The sequence below is a fragment of the Neopsephotus bourkii genome, unplaced genomic scaffold (genome assembly GCF_033783945.1).
Source record: "Neopsephotus bourkii isolate Nb327-2 ecotype Australia unplaced genomic scaffold, CSIRO-AGI_Nbou_v1 NB_1572, whole genome shotgun sequence".
Classification (NCBI taxonomy): domain Eukaryota; kingdom Metazoa; phylum Chordata; class Aves; order Psittaciformes; family Psittacidae; genus Neopsephotus; species Neopsephotus bourkii.
In genome coordinates, this window is record NW_026902048.1 from 1,929,158 (window position 1) to 1,945,677 (window position 16,520).

Here is a 16,520-nt window from a genome sequence, read left to right on the forward strand (position 1 = left end):
CCATCCCTGTCTGTAACTGAAAGTGCCGTTCCCCTCGCACCACACTTCCCGGAGGTAAGGGTGCCGTTCCCCCACTCCATACCCCTCTCCCCGCCTCCACCTGGGGCCAGGCACCATTCCTCCCCCCAAGCTTTACATGCACGGGGAAGGCTCCATCCCCTCCATCCCCTCCATCCCCTCCATCCGCTCCATCCGCTCCATCCCGCTCCATCCACTCCGTCCCCTCCGTCCCCTCCATCCGCTCCATCCCCTCCATCTCCATCCCCTCCATCCCCTCCATCCGCTCCATCCCCTCCATCCCCTCCATCCGCTCCATCCCCTCCATCCCCTCCATCCCCTCCATCCCCTCCATCCCCTCCATCCCCTCCATCCGCTCCATCCGCTCCATCCCCTCCATCCCCTCCATCCCCTCCATCCCCTCCATCCCCTCCATCCCCTCCATCCCCTCCATCCCCTCCATCCGCTCCATCCCCTCCATCCCCTCCATCCGCTCCATCCCCTCCATCCCCTCCATCCCGCTCCATCCCCTCCATCCCCTCCATCCCGCAGGCACCGCCGCGGCCCCCGCAGCCTGAACGCGGCGCAGAGCGCGCCGGGGCGGAGCGGAGCGGGGAGGAGCGGGGCGGAGCGGGGCCCGCGGCGATGCGGAAGGGGCGACACCGCCGGGCGGGACCGGAGCGGCCGCGGCTCGGGAGCCCCGCCGGGCATGGCAGCGGCTGGCCCCGGCCCCGGCCCCGCAGAGGCGGCCTCCCGCGTTAGGGAAGCGGCGGGCCGGGACCCGCTGTCCGCAGACCTGCGCTGCAGCCTCTTCACCGCCGCGCTGCAGAGCTACAAGCGGGACTCGGCGCTCAGGCCCTTCCCGGGCCGCTACGCGCATGGGGAGAACAAGGACTTCGAGGGGCTGGTGAGCCGGGAGCGCGGTGGTGCGCAGCGCTGGGGCGAGCAGCGTTGGGAAGGGGCTGCCTGGAGCGGGGCGGGTGTGGGAAGCAGGCGAGGCTGCCCGCAGGGGAGCATCAGGCGTACACAGAAGGCAGGATGGGTTGGGTGTTCATCCGGGCAAGGAGCACAGGGCTTAAAGTGTACTTGGGGTTCTGGGCAATAAACCCAACGCTTGGGAAGTTCCAGCCCTTGCTGGGGGGTATGAAGCGTTAGAAGAGCTTCCCTATGTGAAGTCAACGCTGATTTTGCAAGGGTTTGTATTTTACACGGCCTGAGCACTCCCTCCATCTATCCTGCTGCAGGTACTGCACCGTGACAACTTGTTTCCTTCAGTTTGATTATTCTTGGATGCACCTTACATACAGTGTTTGTAAATACAGATATTTAATGATGTTTATAATGACCAACTTTCCCACAAGCAGGATACAAACGTTTGTATCTAAGAACAGACTGGGGTTCAGTTTCCAGCCTATTAGGGTGAAATATTGTTTTGTTTTCACTAGAGGTCTCTGTTTAATCATAATGGAAAGGAGCCTGTTCTAATGCCTGTCTTCTTAGCTTGCAGATACCAAGGCTCTTCCAAGCCTGAAAGAGCTTCTGGAGTCTGTGCCAAACACAGAGAAAAGGACCTGGGATTTGTTCAGTTGGATTTTATCATCTAAGGTGTTCATGGTACAAAGTACTAGGAAACAGGAGGTAAGTTCTGCACTCTGAGAGTCTTGGTGAGAGTTTGTCTTTTAAGGCAAGCTCACACATCAGAGAGTGAGTGGTTGGTTCCTGCGAGAGCTTCAACATGAGTGCAGCTTTGTTCTGTGTATAGAGGGCTCTTTGGTTTGGGGTTTAAATGAAGTTTTCAGGAGCACTGGCTGGAAGAAGCAGTTATCACTGTCAGTAGTTGATGGCCAGCGACTGTAGTCAGTTACTCCCATTAACATAGCATGTACATGCATGTTCTAGACCAAGGTACTTCAACTCAGGTGTCACAGAGCTAGGTCCTGCCTCTCAGTAACAAAGACAACTCTGTACTCCTTCCTGCCCCAGCAATGAGAGCCACTGAGGTACTTCTGTAACAGGGATCAACGTAGTTGTAGAGATTAGTAGCAAGATGAAGACAACTTCTGTTTTCACTTCTTTCCCCTCTTCCGAGATCAGCTGATGAATAGATCATCTTAGTAGCCAAAGTAGAATCGTGATACTGTATGGAAAGAATTAGGGTTTAGCTTTGATAGCAAGAAACTGTCAGAATTTTTACTGTCTGCTTACTCAGTTGTGGCAGTGTTGAATTCTAACACAGAAAGTGTAATCAAAATACATAGAGCCATAGGAAAGAGTAAGGGACAGTACACAGAATGCCCGGTGAGTAATCTAACCCCACAAACCAACACTTGTATTCCTTCCTCTTTTTAAGTATGAGAAGATCCAAGAACTCACAGGGATGTCTGGGGCTGCGGTTCCTGCTCCCGACTACCTCTTTGAGATCGTGTATTGTGATCAAACCAATACCAAGTTTACTGAGACCAAGGGAGAGCGGGACCTCATCTACGCCTTCCACGGGAGCCGCCTAGAGAACTTCCATTCCATCCTGCACAACGGCCTGCACTGCCACTTGAACAGGGTGAGGCTCCTCGTGCTGGCACCGTCTGCTCTTGGTCACTTGCTGCTATTGACACTTCTTAAAAATAGGCCTAAATTCATTTTGGGGTGTGAAATGTGCTGATGAAAGACTGGAAGTGGCACAAAACCATTTTCTCCAGCGTAACGAATCACGCTGTCCTTTGCTTCTATGGAAAGAGCTGTAATGGCAATGAGATACTGGCCTATGTGACTGCCTGCAGCTGGAAGATGCCTGTGCACAGGGAAGGAGGGTGGTGGCCCAGGCAACATAAAGATTCTCTCTTTCTGCCTGGCTTCAAGTTTAAATCAACCGAGTTTTAGGTGCTGCTTGCGAGTGGAGCCTTCTTTCAATGGTTAAGGGAGACATCCCATAGGATTTGCACTTGGAAAGGTGGTTGGGACTCCTGGCTTTGTGTGTCATCTGTAAAGCAGCTTTGACACAGCAGCTGCTTAACCTCCCAGTCAACCTGGACTATGCTTTTCTCCCATGTTCTTTATGAGTAATGGTTTATCAGGTACAGTGGACTTACTGGATTAATATTTTTAGCTAGTGTGGCAAATCCTCTGATTCACAGTTATTAAAACAGTTCTATTTGAAAGGAATTCACAGCTGAAAAGTACTTCCCTCTTTCCTAGTAACGCATGGATTTATATGCAAGTAAAGCCTTGCCTTGTTTGTGGGGCTGCATTATTTGAGTGGTGGCAGTCTCAATAAATCAATGCAATGCCTCTAACGGCGGTGCAGTCATGTTGATATAAAACACTTAGCTTGGCAAACTAAATCCGAATCCGGGAAAGCATGAATCCGTCCACACCAAGGGCTGTGCCAAGCAGCTAGGTTGAGGGATGGGAGAGGGCAGCTGCCCCACCCCAAGGAAACTGTGCCAGGACAACAGCAGTGCATGGACCAGGCCCAGCACAGGGCAGGAAAGCCTTTCTCAAATACCTTCAGAAACAGAACTGCCAGGCTGAAAGTCAAGAACGCTCCTGTGTTGCTCTGCAGGACTTTATGATGCTATTTCTGCTCCGTTTCAGACATCCCTGTTTGGTGAAGGCACGTATCTCACCAGTGACCTGAGCCTGGCTCTGCTTTATAGCCCTCATGGCCTTGGTTGGCAGCGAAGTGCACTGGGCTCTGTCCTTAGCTGTGTGGCTGTTTGCGAGATCATTGACCACCCAGATGTAAAGTGTCAGGTGAAAAAGAAAGGTGAGTCTATTGCAGAAACAACCACGTGTAGTTCATCTCATACTGGGCCCATCCATTTCAGCTTTGCCCATACAGGCTGCTGTATAAACTGTGCAGGATACGGAGCATGGGCACCCTTCAGCAGCATCCCAGAATGATTTGGGTTGGAAGGGACTTTAAAGATCATTTGGATCCAACCTTGCTGCCACAGGCAGGGACATCTTTCACTAGACCAGATTGCTCAAAGCCTCATCCAGCCTGGCCTGTCCAGTCTTCCAATGGACCCCTCAACAAATGTGCAACAGCCTCTCTATCTGTGGAGCTTCTCTTAAAACAGTGTATTTAAAGGGTAGGAAGTATTTTGGTGGCATCGTTTGTTTTTCCTAGTTTTAGTAGAATGGTGCCATAATGGTCCATAATGCCTAATTGCTGGTGGAACAGAAGCATCACCAGTGTATCAGTAACAAGCTTTATTTGATACCTAGGAAGCCTCTGCTCACATTGTCCTTCTTTGACCATTTTCTGCTTGCAGGGCTCAATCATTCCTTCCATGTTGTTTTTCTTTCCCTGTTAATATTAGCAGCTCCTCAAGCATCCTGTGGGTGGGAGACCTGCCCCCTCAGCACCCGGGTCTGCCCATAATGCCATCCATACCCAGGATGACTAGGAGTGGTATAGCCTCAAACAAACTTCTCGGTCTATTCTGGGATGCTGAGGGATTCAGGGGAATTCCAAGGGTGGGTCTTTGGTTATCTCATTCCCGTTCCTGTGGGGGTGAGTGAGGGGGAGTTGGTTGTGTATCTGGTTTTGCTCTTCTGTTTCCCCCAAAGACCTCTTCTTTTCCCATTCAGATTCAGAAGAAATAGACAGGAAAAGAGCAAGAGTGAGAAACAGCGAAGGGGGTGATGTACCACAGAAGTACTTCGTTGTCACAAACAATGAGCTTTTACGAGTTAAATACTTGCTGGTATATTCACAGAAGCAGCACAGGAGGTAAGTGTTCAGCTATCTGGAGCGATGAGCATGGTGTAACAGCCAGATAAACACATCTCAGTTTTGAAACACAACAGGAAACAAGCGAGGAAGATGCACTGCACTGTGCCAGGATTTGTCTGTAGCCTGTTCCCTGTGGAAATAAGGCTTACACCATCACATTGCCTCTGTCCCACTCTTTGATGCTCTTAGGCTCAGCTAAATGTGCTTTTTCACCAGTGCTGTAAGCACTTGGTGTTTGTGAGAGCTCTGATACTGTCTGTGGCAGGATACCAAGAGTGAAACTCCGACGAGCGCAGCTCAGACGAGGGCAGATTTAACTCTGCCCTTATCTATGCTCAGTGGCAGCATTCACCCAGCTAATCAACACGTGTGTACAGGCCAGGCAGTGACAGCTCCAAACCACAGAGAGGGGTGTCAACATGGGGAGAAAGACCAGGATTGTGCATGGAGACGTGGGGAAAAGGGATGAGCAATCAGGCCTTGTGAGTTCCAGGGGCTGTGGAGCAGCTTTCTGGTTTTATTGCACTAGCATCACCGTTTAAAATAGCAAAAGCTATTTTAAAATAATTTTGCTTTAAATAATAATTTTGCTTTAAATAATTTTTAAATAATTTTCTGCTTTAAATAGTAATTTTGCTTTAAATAATAATTTTAAAATAATTTGGCTTTAAAAAGCAAAAGACCCTCTTTGCCAGGGTATTGGTGCATCTCGGACAGGATTCATACCCTTTTCCCTTTCCAGGCCTTCTAGTCAATCTTCCTGGTTTCACACCCACCGTTTTGCCGTAATGATGATGCTGTACCTGCTGCTGCTCGTAGTGATAGGGGCCAGCAACTCGCCGACCTTCGTCTACTACTGGCACAGAATGTTTCACTCGGAGAGATGAATCGCCCGAGGTGATGAACTGTTCTTTTCCCCACGTGCCTTAATAATAGCCAGTCTGCAATGCACTGCCTCTGTTCCAGAGCTCTGGAAATACAGGTGCCTGGAGCTTCCCAGTTCTGCAACCAGTATATTCTCCTCATGGCACCTATCCACTTATTACTGTGTTCCTGTGATTCATGAGGATGCCCAGTCCAGCTGAAAAGGATCACAGTGGTGCAGCTTAGCATGAACCAGTTATGAAGGGTCCATGGAAAGAAAGTGATTTAAAACTAATGAAAACCAAGCATGGAAACCCTCAGGTGGAACTGGTTTCTGTCAAACTGAGGGGTGTTTGCACACGTATGGAAGGAGGATTTTCCTGTATGTCAGGCAAAGCAACCTGTAGGGTCTGACCAGTTTGTTTTCAGAAGCTGAATGTAGTGATGTTTAGCGTGTATCAGTGCAGATGGGATCACCGTTAACTAAACTTTGCCTTTGGCCAGGATTTTTTATATCAGAGCAAAAATGATTGTAACAAAGCAGAAGAAATAAAACCACCACCAAAGTGGAAGAAGTGGAGTGGTTTCTAGTGTGGTTTTTCCCTCCTCCCCATAAAACATTGTTGTGGTTTAACACCAGCCAGCAGCTAAGCACAATCCAAAACTTAGCCCCATACAAGCTACTGTGAAGAAAATAAACTCTATCCCAGCCAAAACCAGCACAAATCTTTGTGCTCTCTGCCATAATACATTGTGCTTGGTTACTGTGCAGATATGACAAACTCAGGCTCTGCTGCATCAGTACTGAATGAGGATTACGCCTATCAAACTGCCTTCCACTTGTGTTTTCTGTACCGAGAAGAAGGAGGGTGAAGGGTTCCACTTATGATGCCACCTGAGAGGTTTCTTCGGCTTGGGGCTGCCTGGGTTTTGGGATCTGGTTCAACATTTTTGCCTGTATTGAATCATTTTCAGTCTCCCTATATGAACAAAAGGACCAGTAACGTGCCAGCTACTTCCCAAAACACTTATCAGAAACAGGATATAACGGCATCAGAACCGGTAGGATTGTATTTATGCCTGTGAACATTTGTAGCACACTTAGCTTCATGCAGAAAAGCAGCTTACAACTACCTGAAACTGAAAAAGGAGCAAGGGAGTGTGCTCCATTAGGGACTGGGCATGGGATAAACCTGATGGAGAAACTAAAGATTCCAGGTAAAGCAAAACTAGATGCGTGCCACAGTCCAAGCTAATGGTCCGGCTTTTAGTAGCGGACTCGGTATCACAGGATTTCATTGCCCAGTTAATCTCATCACATATTTCCAGCACATGAGTCCATGATTACCATCTCACCCATTAAATATTGCAAAGAAAATCTTTCTCTGATCTTCTGGTACCCAATTGCCAGAAATAATGACCTGGAAATCAGGTTTTCTAACTCGTGTTCATCTACAGCAACCCCTCTTCTAGGGGTGGATGTAGCCCAGTTCATTTTGCTGCCAGAACACGTGTATTTAGTCACCATACAACTTGCAAAACAACATTGTAATCCCATTGCCTTTTAGAGTCCGTTAGTATCGCTCACTCTTAAAGCACATCCCACTGCCACAGCTCAAGAAATGTACATGCTAATTATAGTGCTGATTTGCAATTAAAATCATATACAGAAACTATTGCACAACAGATTCAACTGCTTTATGGTAGTTTGCCCCTTGATATTTGAATGCAGGAGCTTGGGATTTGAGACATGCATGGGGTTATTGGGAATATTTGCCCATTTTTGGTCCACCTCAGCATGTAATATATAATTTATGCTATATATGTCTCAGTTTAGGGTATGTAATGTGCTAGCTAAAAAACCTGGATGCTATCTAAAGGGTATTGTGTTGTTAAAAGCTTCGTATGTCTGCAAAGGAACATCTTTTGGAACAGATGGGCTACTGGGGGCTGTTTGGAAAGGGAGGAGGTGATGCAGCAGTTGTGGGACGGCTCTTTGCACTGCAGGGAAAGGCACAGACCTGGGAATCTGTGAGTCAAGCAAAAGGAACAGATGGGGAGGAAGGCAGCCGGGTTTTGAGGCTCTTTTCCTTGTGTTTCTTTGCATAGGAAAGATTCTCAAGAGTAAGCAAGAGGAATGAATGCATGGCAGCCCTTCAACACTATCTCCTAATGTCTGCCTGGCTTTAAGCCATTCCACTGAGCCCTCTTCCCAAGTGGAGGCAGCTAATTCCCAAGCTGATCTGCACCCAGTGCTCCAGGCTATATCCCCAAGAGAGAAAGGTATTGCAGGGACTCCCCTGGAAGACACACGCAGTGAAGCACTGCAGTTAGATCAGCAGGTATCAAAGGGAAAAAGCAGCTTTTTCCTGCTTGGAGCAGCTTGAATAGACCCAGCAGAAAGAGGTGGCTGCAGGCAGGGGCTCAGTCCTGATGGACATGTCTCGAGTGCCTCTCAGAGGGCTCAGAGCCCCATCCCTTACACTCCCAGGCCTGGAGGGATGCTGGGCACAGCCTCCCCTATCCTTCACCTCCGCAACTGCAGAGCTGGGTAGCGCTGTCCTCAAAAGGCAATGGGAAAATGAATCCGTTTGAGGTGCTCAGATTCTACCTTAGCAGGCCAGCAAAAGACCTAATACCCTGCTCCCAGGCTTGTTTTCAGTGCTCCCTGCTGGTTCCAGCATGTGCTTCCCAACGTGGCGAGACGCAGTCAGCCGAATTAATGCGAGTATTGTGCTGAGTAACCAACAGTATTATGAATTAACCCAAGGTTCCCGTTAACCTTTTAAGCCACTTGTGTGGCTCTTTGAGCACGCACAGCGCTATCAAGATGCTAATGGGGAATTAATCAGATCTTCCTCCCAAACAAAGGACCGCTGTGGCTGAAGTGGGCAGCCCAGGGTGAGGTCGAGAAGTCGTAAACTATAGAGCTACCTGTGCTTATTAATATGTTCATGACGTTACTGAGGTGAGTGTTAAGGAACTATTACCAAGTCAGACAAATGTGGTCCTGCTGGAACTGCAGGAAGTGTGATGAGTGGTGTTTCCTGGGGAGGAATGGGCAGAATTGGGGCAAGTAAAAGAATTTTCCTCCCATAAGGGGAAATAGATAATATATATAAAAATATGAGTAATTTTGTGTCTGTATCTCTATATATGCATGTGTGTATATATATATGGAGAGATCATAGAATGGTTTAGGATGGAAAGGACCTTAAAGCTCATCCAGCTCCAACCCCTGCCACGGGCAGGGACCCCTTCCACTGGAGCAGCTTGCTCCAAGCCCCTGTGTCCAACCTGGCCTTGAGCACTGCCAGGGATGGGGCAGCCACAGCTTCTCTGGGCACCCTGTGCCAGCGCCTCAGCACCCTCACAGGGAAGAGCTTCTGCCTAAGAGCTCAGCTCAGTCTCCCCTCCCAGGAGGCAGCTGAGGAGGGGAGGTGCTGTTGGAGACCAAGGGCTTGAGGCAGAGATGGATCCACTGCAGGATCAGGACCAGCCCCGGGGCAGGGGGGAGCGAGGATCCAGGTTTCACGCTCCTCAAGTGATGCAAAACCCTTTTCCTCTCCTCAGTACGAACAGATTCAAGAGATGCACAATCAGAAACACTGGGACATTCAAGCCAGGCCTGGGCTTTGAACCAACTCTGGCAGGAGCAAGACCCAGGTCAGACCCCAGTGACCCAGGAAATATCAGCCCAGGCTTCCCTGGGGAGATGCTGCTCCCCCTTCATTGCAGACATCGGGCTCCCAGCAGCATTTGCCTTCTCACCTGAAAGCTGTCACTGTGGGCACCCTGCCCACCCCCTGGGCTTCCCAGAGTGTCAGCCTTGGGCACCAGCATCGGGAGGGAAGGTATCGAGAGGTGGGCAGAAGGAGCGGTGCTGCAGTGCCTGCAAGCATCCCGAGGGATGCACTGTGCTTCCCCAAGGACCGAGGTGTGTATCCTTGCCAGCACCCTGCTTTTCCTGCTCTTCAACCTAAAGCCAAACCTGCTTCTGCCCTCTCACTGTACCCATGGGGTGTAAAGCTTTCCCACAAGGATAAAGAACGCTTCTTGCTCCTCAGAGAAGGTCTCTGAGCAACCCTGTGTCTGGGCAAGAGGAGACAAGCGGCCTCAAGTGTGTGAGCAATGCTGGACCTGCTCCCTCCCACTCAACAGAAAGCAGATGAAGAATGTTTTCAGGAGATTAAAGACTCTTTCCTGCTTATTTGAGGCTTGCCAGAAAACAAACACACCTTAGGCCTGCCTCCCATTAGCAACCACTAACACAAACAGAGAGACCAAGTGAGTGTCTGATGGATGAATTAGCTTCCCCTACCACAGGCCATTCCCATCACCTTACAGGAAACTCCTTCTTGCACCAGTCAAGCCAAGCTGGCATCAAGAGTCCTGTTGGTGTTGAGTAATTAACCTTGAGTGGAACGAGCCCAGGAAAGCCAAACGGTGATTACACATCTCATTGGAGCTTGGATGCTTCCTAAAGGGCTCACACTGATCCCCACCAGCCAGCCCTGGCTCCTGCAGCCCTCACTGCTTTTTGCTCTCCGTTTGGGCAGCATGCTTAGCATAAATCATGGTTTGCATGGGGAAAGCCAAGTGCTCGACACCAGGGTGCAGCTCAGCATCGCCCTGAGCACTGTGGCTTTCCATATCCTCCTTGCCGCAGCCAACCTGCAAGGGCTGCTTGCCACCCCTCCCATTGTAATCAGCTGGGGCACTGGGAGAGCAGTGCACACCCTTTCTGACCGATGGGGATCCGTCCCCTCTGGGAGACAGGGTTGAGAAAGCCCCCCTGGGTGTCCAAAGGGGATTTGCTTCCTTGGGGAGACATCTCCCAGCCTCCCCACGTGTGCAACCACGGAGAGTCAAGGCTTGTTATTCTAAACCAAAGCTCTTTCATCCTGATAAAGTCCAGATGCTCGTCATAGCTGCATTAGTCACAAAACCACCCAGGAATCCATCTCCTATAAGTGCAGGGCTCCTGAGCTGCCCAAAGCTTTCCCAAACCCAAAGAAAATCAGCAATCCCACGTGTCTCAAAAGTAAATTACCCTTCAAAACCAAAAAAAACCCCACATTTAATAACAACCAGCAGAGAATGAACAAAGAAATAATCCATTATCCCTAGTTGTATGGAAAGCAGCAACACAGCTGAATAAACCCATCTCTTCAACCCACACCCAGAGAAGAGGCCCCAACCTTCACAAGCAACTTCTGGCACAGGAATGAGGAACTAAAAGTCCATTTACTCACCACAGCCCCGCCGATCCCTGCAGCAGCTTCCCTTGACCTCGTGGTGCAGGCAAAGACCATCAGCACCCACCATGGGTAGGGTGGTCCTTCCACCCCATCACCTGCCTCGTTCACGCATCCCAGGCATCACCTGCAGGGGCTGGAGCTGGGACAAGCTCTTAGGGCAAAGCAAGAATGGGGACAGCACACACATGGTCTATGAGCTGCCAGCTCGTGCCCCGGGCAGTGTTGAGTCTGGCTCTTGCTCTCTGGTTACCCCATATAATGTGTTCAACGCTGTGTCCCAGACAGCTGCAGTGTAAGGATGTGTTTGCACATTGCTCTGCATGCCAGAGCAAGGCAGTAGGGGCTGTTTTCCCCTCTGGGTGTCTCCAAAAGGGAGAAGAAACTCCATCCCATCCCATCTGATCCCACCGTGGTTCTTCATACCCCTCTCACTTGTGTCCCTCCATCCCCACAGCACCTCCTCCCTTCCCACCGTGTCCAGGGGGGCTTCCCAAAGACCTAGATCCTTCCCAGGGCTTGGCACACAGTCATGGGAGAGCCAGGCAGGCTCTGAGCCAGGAGATCCGAGCTTTCCAGAGAGCTTCTCCTATGGGTGGAGAAAATGGGAGTAAAAGCCTGAGATTGCACCTCTGCAGCCCCACAGGGTGACCCCTCTTAGTGCTGTGCTCCTCCCGGGGGGGGATGCTTGAAGTGCAGCAGATGCTTGAGGGCCAGAGCATGCATACATAGGGTGCAAAAAAAGGTGGTTTCCTGGTTGTCACAGGGCTGCCAGAATATGGAAGAACGTCCATAAATCCCCCCAAATGTTTGTCACCCTGAGTACAGGCAGGAGACACATTCCCAGCTTCTGGCCACCGGCCCTCAAACACCAAACCTGGGGGGCAAATTGCCATAGGAGTCTCCAGAATGATCCTATGGGACAAAGGAGCCCCCAGAGCTGTGCATCCCATCTCCTTGTGGGTATCTCTTCAGCAGGCCGTGTTGACAGTTGTCCCGTTGGAGCATCCTGACGCCACCCCACCATTTACTGCACCATCCTTGGTGTTCTTCTCTGAGCCTGAGGCAGGTTTGTGTCTCTCTTGCCTGGTAATGGCTGTTTCAATGCCCCTGAGACACAGGTGCACATCCTCCCGAAAGGATGGGGTGTACAGCCCGTAGATGACAGGGTCGGTGCAGGTGTGCAGCAAGCCAAAGAGGAAGAAGCTGTGGTTGACATACTCCGGCATCTTCTGGATCATGGCTGGCTGGAACCAGTACCACAAGCCCAGGAGGTAATACGGGGTCCAGCAGATGATGAAGGTGGCAACAATCACTATGGTCATCTTGAGAGTCTTCATGCGTGCCTTGGAGATGTGGTCACTTTGATGTCTTACCAAACCTGCCAGGGAGAGCCAAAAGGGTAGCGGGAGATGGGGGAAAACCAGGAGAACACAACCATCCATGGCTGTGCTTCTGCCAGAGAGGGGACCCCAGCTCTTGCTCTGGTCTGTGGCTCACAGGAGGCAGAAGACAGCAAGGAGAGGGGGTCAAGAAGTTCATGTAAAACCCTTTAGTTGGGGTTCAAAGGGTGGTGGGACAGAGCCAACAACGCTCCAGGCTGGAGCAGGTTCAGTCATGGGGTCATGGTGGACACCGAGGAGCTGGGACCTGCTTACCTTTATTGATCTTTAGCTGCTTGCTGACCTCCCAGATGATCCGGGTGTAGCAAACGATCATGACGCTCAGGGGGGTGATGTAGAGGGTGGTGAAGGTGAACATGTTGTACACGGTCTCCTCCCAGTGTGTCCGGAAGCTCCCGTGGGTGACACACTGGGTGAAGTTCCCTCCTGGGGCCGTCTGCAGGTGGAAGAGGAAGAGCTGAAATGGAGAAACAAATATTAACTCAGAGAGCCTCCGGAGCAGGGCACCACATCCTGCAGGATGTGCATGGACAGCACCGCCCTGCTGCTGTTGGGATGGGAGGGGTGCTCTGGGCACCTAACTCATGGCTATGGCCAGGATGGGTGGGATCTGGTGGCTCTGAAACCCCATTTCTTGGCTGTACCAAACGTTATTTTGGTGAGGATCTGCTCAGGTTTGTCTTGGTTTGCCCCGACATGTAATATCCTGATTTGCAATGGGTGCTATAAGGAACCCAACGCAGTAAACTCACTCCAGAAAGCCAATGTGGTGGTGGTGGAACCAATGGATTGGAACAGACTCGCTGGGACGGTCAGGATGGGGAAGCCCTGCTCCAAACCCACCCAGCTTGGGCAAACGACATGGGGAGAGGGCCGAGCCCTACCTGGGGTGAAGCCAGGAGCACGCTGCCAGCCCAGGCAGCGCGGAGCAGCAGCCCATTGCGGCGGCGAGCGCGGGAGAAGGGATGGAGGACGGCGGCGTGCCGGTCCAGGCTGATGACCACCAGCACCAGCGCGGCCGCGTACATGGCAAAGAGCTTGAGGAAGTTGAGGAGCTTGCAGGAGAGGTCCCCTCCGTACCACTGCACCGTCACGTTCCACACCGCGTCCAGGGGCATCACCGCCACCGTCACCAGCAGGTCGGCCAGTGCCAGGCTGAGGAGCAGCGGCCGCACGTGGGATTTCCTCCTCTTCCTCAGCAGGCTGCCCAGCACCGCCGCGTTGCTGCCCGCCGCCAGCAGGAAGAAGATGACCGTGATGATCACCCGCACCCTCGCCGCTTGCGTGAACCGGGGCTCGACCCAGCGCTCGGGGCAGGTGGAGGATGAGGCGTTGGCATCCTCCGCTATGACAGGGAGATGGGGAGATGGGGGAAGCCGCTCGTCACCCATCCCCTGCTGAAACACAAGCAGCAACATGAACCCCTGTTAGGGGCTGTGTGTTGTGCTGCGGCTCCAATATAAGGGTGGGATCGGCACTGGAGACACCAGCAACGGTGCCCCCATCCCGGTCCGTTCCCTCTGTGTTGCCTGTTTCGCCAAGCCACCGCATCTCCCAGTCGTGGTGACACTGCCTGGCTGCCCTCCTTGGCGAACCCCTGCCGTAGCTATAGAGATTGCTCACACAGAAGTGTATTTTTAGCTCTTTGCGAGGTGGGTGAGCAGCTGGGAAGCAGGACCGGTGGCCAGAGCTAAGGGATGAGCTGCTGCCCACCAGCACCCGGCCAGGAATGGGTCACACTGGAGCTGGCTGAGCCTGCGCTGGAGCAGCTGGTTCAAGGACTTGCTCTTCCAAAGGGGCTTTGCAAACAGGGATCAGCTTTTTAGGGGCACCACGACACGTTCCGTTAGTGTGTTAAACCTTAATGGTCCACCTCTATCTCCAGCATCACATCTGGGACCATGGGTGGGAGCAACTGGGGGTGGTCAGGAGGTGGGGAGGGGGACCCAACACTGAGGACTGACTGCCTCTCAGGAGAGGATCATGGTGGCATTTAAAAGCCTGGACCTTACCACAACCTGAGCATCACCAGCTCAACCCCTCTTGAGGTCCCTTTGCCTTTGGGAGGTGAAGCAGGGAGAGGAGGTGAAGGTACAAAAGCACCCACATGGGGGGTGTCTGGGGGTGATGAGCAGTGTGGTGGTCCCCCATGGCTTGATTTTGGTGCCCTTTTTGCCCAAGCACAACAGCATGGAGACAACTTATGTTTCAAGGGCAAATACTTCCAGCTGTCAGGGACACGAGCTGTTAACAGTCCCAGCTGCAGGCAGGGTAGGGCTCTCACTGTTTTAAGCACTTTCTGCATTCCCTACCTTTGAGCAAATAACAGGAGCAGCAGAGATCAAATCTGTCTCCCCACCTCTGCAGGATGGAGATGCCAATACTGTGCAGCAAGCTGCCCTCCTCCAGCCCCACAACCAGCACCCCAAGCCCCTTTGCTGCCCTCACCCCCCTCCCTCCCCACACACCGACCCAACAAGCAAGCAGCAAAAAGGAGCAGTTTAAAAGTGCCAAGCTGCTTGCAGGCTCTGTGGAAGGAACAAGGGGAAACCTGTGTCCAGGTCTGCATTAGTCCCAGCTGATGGGAACATACCTGGCATACACATGCCCTGACGCTGAGAGAGGATGCTCCTTGTCCTTCCCCACGGGTCTCCCTCCGCTGCGGTGCCGAGTCAGGATGCTCCAGCGCGTCTTTGCATCACAGCCCTGCAACAAACCCCTTAAAGCAGCAAAATCTCCCTTTGCGAGCCAGGAGCGACGCTGATTTTAGCACAGGCGAACGCAGGCATCTGGAGATGGCAACGCCGATGCAAACATCCCCTGGGCTGGCAAACCAGGAGGTGGGCACCCGTGGGCAGGCAGATGGTGATGCTTCACCCCTGCCCTTGCAGGCTTAAGGAGCTGCTTGGTTTCAGGCTTAATGAGCAGGCAGCAGCGTGATGACAAAGCTGCTGTATCGCAAGGAATGGCCAGAACTCAAGGTGCATTGGCCAAATGTGGCCCCATGAGGGATGAGTGCCAGCACTCCCTGCATCAGTTTTCTATAAATACAGGGAAATGAGTTAATTATCCCTGGAGTTAGTGATGAATATCCCGTTGCTCAGACAACCAGGAGACTCACAGCACACACAGGCACACACGTGCCACAGCGATGCTCCTGGACCACACAGGTCCATAGGAGCATCACAGATGAACACAGGAATGTGCTTGAACTGGAAATGCTGTAAGGAGGGAATTAACGAGAAGCAGCTTGGGTTATTTTTCCATTTTAATGAATATCCCTCTCTTTTCTGTGCTCTATCTGATCCCACCTTGTTCTTCCTTTATTTCTTTCAGCATAATGCAGTGAGAGCTCAAAGTGAAACCCCAGGAGGGACAAACAGCTCGCAGGAGCTTAATAAATATGATGTGCAATGCAAGGGCAGGGAGGGAAACTGAGGACATCCCGCTCCTCTGGCCAGCAAGAGTGAATGAGCTGTGGGGATGAGAGAGGACCAGCCCCAAGCCCTGCTGGGGCCAGCACCAGCGAACACTCCCCCATGAACACCACAGGGACTTTAATTACATGCAAATAGAGCTTCACAACTCCTGGTCTATTACATTAAGAAGTACAGGGTGTGCACGGGGACTGCAGGTCTCAGGATGGAGGTGGTGGGTCTATGCTGTTCACTGAAAAGAGGAGGTTCCCTTTCTGGGCTAGCAGGTTTTCCATTATTAAATCTATTCCCATTTATCCCTGGGAGGAGATGCCTGAGGTCTCACTGGGGTTGCACCATCTCTGCGGCTGCTCTGCTAGCAGGAGTGCTGCTGCACACAAGCAGAACAAGGGAACTTTCCCCCTTTGTGGGTTTAAGAGTCCAATTGTGTTGCAGAGACCAGCTCCTGAGACCCAGGAGGGGCACCACCATCCATCAGAGTCCCCTAACCCCCCATCACTTCTGCACTGAACCAAAAAGGATCAAGCTGGAAACTCAGAGGGTAATCCATGTATTCAAAGTGCAGGACCCAGTGCACCCAGTGAGCACCACCCTTTGCCATGTGCAAAGGGACTGTCCCCATCACCTCCTTACCTGGTAGGGGCATCATCCCCCAGCACTGCAGGAAAGCCGGGGGGGGGAGAAAAGGCACAAAACCCATAAAGAAGCTGCGTGGAAGCCTGTTTGTTCCAGCAGCCACCTCCTCCTGGCGTTAGGCCCCTGCTTAAAGCTGAGATTAAATCGGCCCCACATGCTCATCCCTATTTTCCCTTTCATTTAGCTC

At 51.8% G+C, this 16,520-nt stretch overlaps 2 protein-coding genes across 3 annotated transcripts; one reads left to right on the top strand and one right to left on the bottom strand.

Annotated features, from left to right (window-relative positions):
* Positions 1–672: 672 nt before the first annotated feature.
* On the top strand, positions 673–6,174 carry PARP16 (poly(ADP-ribose) polymerase family member 16). Its single transcript, XM_061371182.1, has 6 exons — positions 673–904; positions 1,498–1,635; positions 2,348–2,554; positions 3,589–3,760; positions 4,591–4,732; positions 5,478–6,174. The coding sequence occupies exons 1-6, from the start codon at positions 707–709 to the stop codon at positions 5,620–5,622; spliced, it is 1,002 nt and encodes a 333-aa protein (XP_061227166.1). The 5' UTR covers positions 673–706; the 3' UTR covers positions 5,623–6,174.
* Positions 6,175–11,572: 5,398 nt separating this feature from the next.
* Positions 11,573–16,227, bottom strand: LOC133221929 (gonadotropin-releasing hormone II receptor-like). 2 transcript variants are annotated; one of them, XM_061371184.1, is made up of 4 exons: positions 14,854–16,227; positions 13,145–13,654; positions 12,516–12,696; positions 11,573–12,238 (listed from the first exon to the last, which is right to left on the bottom strand). In XM_061371184.1, exons 2-4 carry the CDS (start codon positions 13,649–13,651, stop codon positions 11,829–11,831), a joined length of 1,098 nt encoding a protein of 365 aa, XP_061227168.1. In that variant the 5' UTR covers positions 13,652–13,654; positions 14,854–16,227; the 3' UTR covers positions 11,573–11,828. The 2 variants fall into 2 exon arrangements, with proteins under 2 accessions (XP_061227168.1, XP_061227167.1); XM_061371183.1 differs by having other exon boundaries at positions 12,516–12,717.
* Positions 16,228–16,520: the final 293 nt, after the last annotated feature.

What these genes read in the sequence shown, in the direction of transcription:
- PARP16 (XM_061371182.1), top strand. Translation starts at nt 707, where the DNA reads ATGGCAGCGGCTGGCCCCGGCCCCGGCCCCGCAGAGGCGGCCTCCCGC. An exon ending in TGCACTGCCACTTGAACAGG is followed by an intron (nt 2,555 to 3,588) that starts GTGAGGCTCCTC and finishes GCTCCGTTTCAG; the next exon opens with ACATCCCTGTTTGGTGAAGG. An exon ending in GTGTCAGGTGAAAAAGAAAG is followed by an intron (nt 3,761 to 4,590) that starts GTGAGTCTATTG and finishes TTTCCCATTCAG; the next exon opens with ATTCAGAAGAAATAGACAGG.
- LOC133221929 (XM_061371183.1), bottom strand. Translation starts at nt 13,651, where the DNA reads ATGGGTGACGAGCGGCTTCCCCCATCTCCCCATCTCCCTGTCATAGCG. An exon ending in TGCTCCTGGCTTCACCCCAG is followed by an intron (nt 12,718 to 13,144) that starts GTAGGGCTCGGC and finishes TCTCCATTTCAG; the next exon opens with CTCTTCCTCTTCCACCTGCA. An exon ending in GCAGCTAAAGATCAATAAAG is followed by an intron (nt 12,239 to 12,515) that starts GTAAGCAGGTCC and finishes TCTCCCTGGCAG; the next exon opens with GTTTGGTAAGACATCAAAGT.